Source organism: Apaloderma vittatum, unplaced genomic scaffold (assembly GCF_000703405.1).
Source record: "Apaloderma vittatum isolate BGI_N311 unplaced genomic scaffold, ASM70340v1 scaffold17306, whole genome shotgun sequence".
NCBI lineage: Eukaryota > Metazoa > Chordata > Aves > Trogoniformes > Trogonidae > Apaloderma > Apaloderma vittatum.
In genome coordinates this window covers 90170-95990 of record NW_009720247.1, presented here as the reverse complement: position 1 = coordinate 95990, position 5821 = coordinate 90170, and the positions used below count along the sequence as shown (strand labels likewise).

The 5821-nt window shown below is 44.5% G+C and overlaps 1 protein-coding gene across 1 annotated transcript in view; it reads right to left on the bottom strand.

The window, feature by feature from the left end:
- The window catches only part of LOC104275107 (calcium-dependent secretion activator 1-like), a gene marked incomplete at both ends in the record, with an annotated part of 71067 nt that overhangs the window by 15940 nt on the left and 49306 nt on the right, over positions 1-5821 (bottom strand). Inside the window, 1 exon segment of the mRNA XM_009870962.1 lies at positions 1-39. This exon segment is cut by the window's left edge and continues 1 nt beyond it. Within this exon segment, the coding sequence (XP_009869264.1) occupies positions 1-39 (39 nt within the window).

The following is a 5821-nucleotide window of genomic DNA, read 5'->3' as shown; positions in this document are numbered from 1 at the left end:
AGAGCGTGTGTTGTTGTGAAGTCTCCTTGGGTGCCCCAGCTGTGAAAACAAGGACAGAGAGATGTTCAGGTCAGCAGCACCACTGCTTGGGCATGCCATGGTCAACTGAGAACGTCCCGTGCGGCACACCACGAAGGGGCTGGGCAGTCTGAGTTGCAAGGGCATTTGTTATCTTCTTTGGAAAATGTGGGACAGATGTTTGGAAACTCCACGATGGTTCTTTTGGGGGAAAACAAAAAAAAAAGAGAAAAGAAAAAAGAGAGTATTTGGAAGCAGCATGAAACCAAATTTAAGAGAACTTTTTTATTTAGAAAGAACAATATGTCTCCTGTGGTGACAGCCTGTATAGTTACAACAGAAGTTGAAGATCGAGGACATCTGTAATCGCTCATGCCTCTGCTCTTCTCTTAGCTAATTAACCTCTCCCTTCCAGGTTGACAGTGAGGTTAGCTTTCTCTGAGGAAACCTCAGTTTAACCTGCGTCCTTTTCCAAGGCCTAACCCAGCCCTCCAGCCCAGGTTTAAATTCAAGCCACTACACCTGGAATAACCATTGTGTGCTGGGACTGCAGAGCAGGACACCAGCTGCCTGGGGATGGGACAGCAGTGGTGAGGAAGTGATCACCTCTCCAACTGCCAAAGAACCGAGACCACCATCTACTGTTTGTGATCCAAGAGTCATCCCCCGGCTGGGAAAGGAGCACTATGGAGGCTGAGTCAGCTTGGATTCAGAGAGGTTGAAGAAACACGTGAAACACCAAGTCTGTTCAACATCCTACGGGCCACGGCTTTTCAAAGAGGTCTGTGAGCCTCCACAAGTGGTGCCACTCACACCAACAAGTCAAATTACTCACATGTTTTTTGATACTGGAAAGCAGTTCCTGCTGGCAAAGAGGCACAGACTGAAGAGGGTCATGGAACAAAAATTAAGTGGAACTTGAATTAATGCCTGTTTGTAAGCTTTAAACAATTTTGAAAATAGCAGCGCAGAGAACACCTTCTACACTAAGGGGTAAAAAGTCATGACGCTTTCATGTTTGAAACTTTACATCTGTGTTTCAAGCTTTGTTTCTACAGCTTAGAAAGTTAGAAACTTATTAAAATAAAGCCAGACAGAAACTTCCAGACAAAGCTAAGCAAAGCATTCCTAAAACTGCACTTGCCCTTGTTAGCAGAGACACCTCGACAAAGATGAAGGGCAGAGAGAGGACTGGGGAGAGTGCATCACTGCAAGGAGGATGCTCTCAAACATCTGATCATGAAGAGGCCCAACGTGAAACTAGCTGAGAACAACTGCTCTTTTATTCTTTTCTTTTGTTTGCTTTGTCTTTTTTTTTAATTCATTGTGAGCTAGATTTCTATGTTGTTCCCAAAGATGTTGAAAATTCCTCACACCTCAAAACTCGTGCAAAGTCTATAAGCAAGCTTGAAGAGTAATCATAGAGAAGGTGCTTTCCATAAACTAGAAGAAACCAAGAGTGAGCCATGAGCAATACCTGCAAGTGATGTGATGCACATGCTGCAATCTAGAATACTGCACGTTAGAAGCGAGATTATGAAATATCTCAGTAAACGCTTCTATTCACCCTCACGTTATTAATTGCATTTTCTCATTTCATACAGTCCTCAGATTGTATCCTCTGTTGAAGAAAGGCAGTTTGCTTGAAATGACTGGGAAAAGTCTCAGATGACATGTGGTCCAGCAACCAGATGTTCTTCAGACATAAATACCAAACTGCAGGTTTTGCATTTGGAAAATTATCAGGAAAAACAATTTTGCATCAAACTGCCACCAGTGTCAGGGAGCAGAGGTTTGGCAAAATTATCTACAGCACTACAGGTCCAGTTGGATCCTCGATATTAAATCTTTTTCATGTGTGAGCCATCAGCTACCCAATAAATGTTTTAAGTATAAAACCCAAGAAACAACCTTATTTTATAACCACAGCTTCAGGTCTCAGGTTATGTTTTCTCTCAACAAACCTGCGTTGTCACCAGCAGGGAAAGCAGGAAGATAATCCTGTTTTGGATACGAAGGAAAAGTAAAATATCCAACCTTACGCTGTGTATTTTGACAGCATCTGCTTTATAGAACTCGTATCTCTGTTTACTATTAAAAAGCTCTTATTTGCTGAAGCATTCCCAGACCATATGTTATCAACAAATGTTACTAACCAAATACAAACAGTAATTTTCATTAGGTTTCCTTCATGAGAACAACATTAACCACAAAGGGAATAAATGTTTCAAATGACAGCAAACATACATAGTAAACCCTTGACAGCACTGTGGTGCTTACAGACCCATACCCCCCAAAGCCCTGAAAAGAGTCACACTGGGAAACAGAGAGACCCTCCCAAGTTGGGTTTTGTGCAGGTTGAAGCCTGCAGTGATGTCATTAGTTGCCATAGAGATGCTCAGCATAAGGCCATAACTTGTGGCACTAAAACACCATTTGTATTCAATCTAAGTACACAGTTTATCTGTGCTGTGTAACAAATTATTGTTCAGAAAATTAGCTCCGGACAGTAGTTAGGGATTAGGGTCTTCTGAGGGACTAACAATGTAATGGTTCATTTCCATATTTAGTAATTAAGCAGGTTATCACTGCAGGAGTTTATGTGTTGGGAAAGTGCCTTGGGACCCATTCTGGACAAATCTCATGAAGTAGCCACACTACCTCGTCCCCACATCAGAGAGCTCACGCTGATACGTCAAAGCAGTAATACTTTTGCAAGCAAGGACAAATAGTGATTCTAGCCAAAAGGAAATATAAACTCCACAGAAAAGTACGCAGACAGAAAAAACCTAACGGTACTTTCTCAGTTAGGACCATATTAACTTCCTGAATCCCACCTGAAACCCTCAGCCCAGCATTTCTCACTGCCCAGTGTATCCCAAAGCCTGGAGTTGACCAAGAAATGCTGCTGTGCACAGGGACTTTGCTGGGATTATCGCACTGTTTATGGTATCTCTGCTGTTCCAGTGATATCAGTAGGATCTACTTATGTCTCCAGGGTTTCTAGTTAGGCTGAGCATGAGGAACTAAACTCTTCTGGCTCCAAAGAGCCAGAGGATGAGATATGCCCCAGGTGCTAATTTGGCAAATGCTGGCTCTTGTTTTACCTTTACATGCAAAATAAACAGATCATCAGTGTAGACTTAGTGTCTACGTGTTCACCTAGAGGTGCCATCACAGTTACTAACCAAACAGCCTAAAGCACTAAGATCCTTTTTCTGAATGAAACATTAAGTGACACGTACCAAAGGGCGTGAGTGGACAAGAAAGGACAAAGGTCAGCCTTGACCCCCATGGGCTTGCCTTACGTGGAGCACTTGTTTGGGCTTACCTGTGTGATTTCAGGAGCATTTGGGAGCTTTCACAGGCACTGTCCTACTGGCACACAGAGGGAAAGTGATGCCATGGACAAGGCAAGGTGCCACTCTGCTCAGACCAAGCTGCTGTCAGCTGGTTGAAGCAACACGCTGGTGATCTTCTGGCAGATCTTCAGGTTGATGCTACTCAGCCCTTCTCAGCTTACAGACAAAGCAGGTAAGACGACCTAGGCTCTTCACCTTGCTGTACCAAGCTCTTACCCTTTCCTGCCATAAAGTCACTACAGAAAGAACTGTCTTCATCCTATGGATATGAAGTGCTTTACATCCTGATCTTCGGCCGTAGCCTCCGAGCACAAACAAAGCAGATGCAGCAATTATAAAGTTAAATTATCTACCTAGTCAAAAAGACAAAAATCATTCAAATACCATGGCATTGCTATGTTACAGTGTGTGATTAACGAACTATTTGGGATAGGAATAAAGCTTCAGAAAAACTCTGCAAGAGGTCCTTGTCCTAACTGCACTCAAGTACTGCATGAAACAAGGCAGGAGAATCTCTGACTCCAGCTGCTTTTGCCACTATAACCCACTTACATGGCCTAATGCATGACTTTCTTGACTGTCCTTGACAGACACTGACTTAGTTACTTCTACTCACCTCTAGTAAATTCCTCTAAAAAACCTTTTAGCACCCATGGCCTTCCCAAAAGTGAACATGTGTGTTAATACTCAGGAGGACGAACTAAATTCTTCCATTCCTGTAGCGTGGTCTCCAGCAAGTCTGCTTAGTCCCTTCCTAATTTGAAACAGTAACTCTTCCTTGCTCTTCTAACTTGATCTAGCCAGAACATAGATGCCCGCGATTTCTATAAATAATGAACAAGCACAACTGAATTATATTGCTGGGCCATGAATCAGCCCTGCAAACCAGCCTGGCCTGTCAGTAGGCTAACACAGGAGCAGCTGGAGAGTGATGTGCTTTCGATGGGGTTGACATTTAAACATGATCTATGATTGGTTCTCATGGGCTTCAGAACTGCCAGAGGACACCTTTTCTCCCTCTCCAGATATATTTATTGAAATGGGTTTGCTTGCCAGCCTGCATAGAATAAATGCAAAAAAAAATAATCAGAAAATAAAAGTAAAAATGGGTATTAAAGGAGAGGTACACCTCGTTCCCACAAGTTTACTGCTTATGTAAAAATGTTCTGCAGAATAACATTCCTGCACCTTGGTCTGATTTGCAGCACTGAGCCACCCTGCTCAGTATTGTTTTTTGAATATAGGTGAACCAGCAGCAATGCCTGTCCCTTCCCAGGCCAGGAGCACGTCCTGGGCGCTGCAGGGGCACAGCCACCTCAGCCAGCACCCTGCAGCACCTGCCTGCCTGCAGCAGTAGAGCCACATCTGGGGCAAAACTTGCAAGGCCAGCTTAACTTCACTTGCTGTCCTCTGCTGCCAGAACGGGATCTGGTGAGACCACGACGACTGGCCAGGCCGGCTGCCTCCCTCAGGAGCAGCTCGTGCCGGCAAGAGAAGAAATTAGGCTTTTTTTTTTAGGCTCTCCCATAAAATCCACAGGCTGGGTCACACGGCTGGGTGCAGCTCCACGCACGACTCTCTTCAGTGTGAGAATGCTATAAACCACAACCAGTTTGGGGACGCTGGGTTGGGGACAGTTACAAACTGGTTTGTGACTTAGCACAAACCTTGACTGAGGTCAGCCAAGCTCTTCTAAGCAGCATAATCCAGCAGATGATACACAATCTCAAGAGATGTTGCTATTGAAAGATAAAAAGTTATTTAGTCAGACACAAACAAGATCGAGAGTAAAGACAGCAGGCAAAGAAGCAAGCACGTGAGTGCTCTGGATGAAGTATGGGAGGTGTCAGTTCCTCCCACCAGCAGCAGCCATCCACTGGCAAAATAGCAAGTGATTTAATCCATTTGGTGGTGTCTAACATCCCGGGCTAAGAAATACAGTTCAGGTGCAAAGAAAGGTACCTTTCCACTCTGCCCGTAGAAATGGGTTGAGAATGGTTTCCAGCCATACCACAGTTCAATTCCCAAGAGCTGCCGAGCTTCCGCTGGAATTCCTCCCTTGGTAAAAGCTCACTGCGTTTACTCCCCTTCAGAACAGGATAACCAAAGCGATCAGTCACAGATTGACAATGCAGCCTATTTTTGTTCACATTTATTTGCTCTCCTCCCTTTCTGCTGAGAGAACAGCCTTTCAGTCCCATCCCCTCAGAAGAAGCTGAGTTGAAGTGGGAGTGACAGCACAAACAGATCTGATTTCTCCTAGACTTTCCTGTGCAGACTTTTAAATGATGGTAAAACCTGCTTTCACTGATGCAGCTACTGTGCAAGGGATGGACACATCAGCATCCCCACACGCACTGGCTGGCAGCAACAGCTGTACTTGCCCTCCTCTCCGATGGGATAACTCAAGGGCTCTCTGAGCCAAGCCGTTGTTTCCCAGG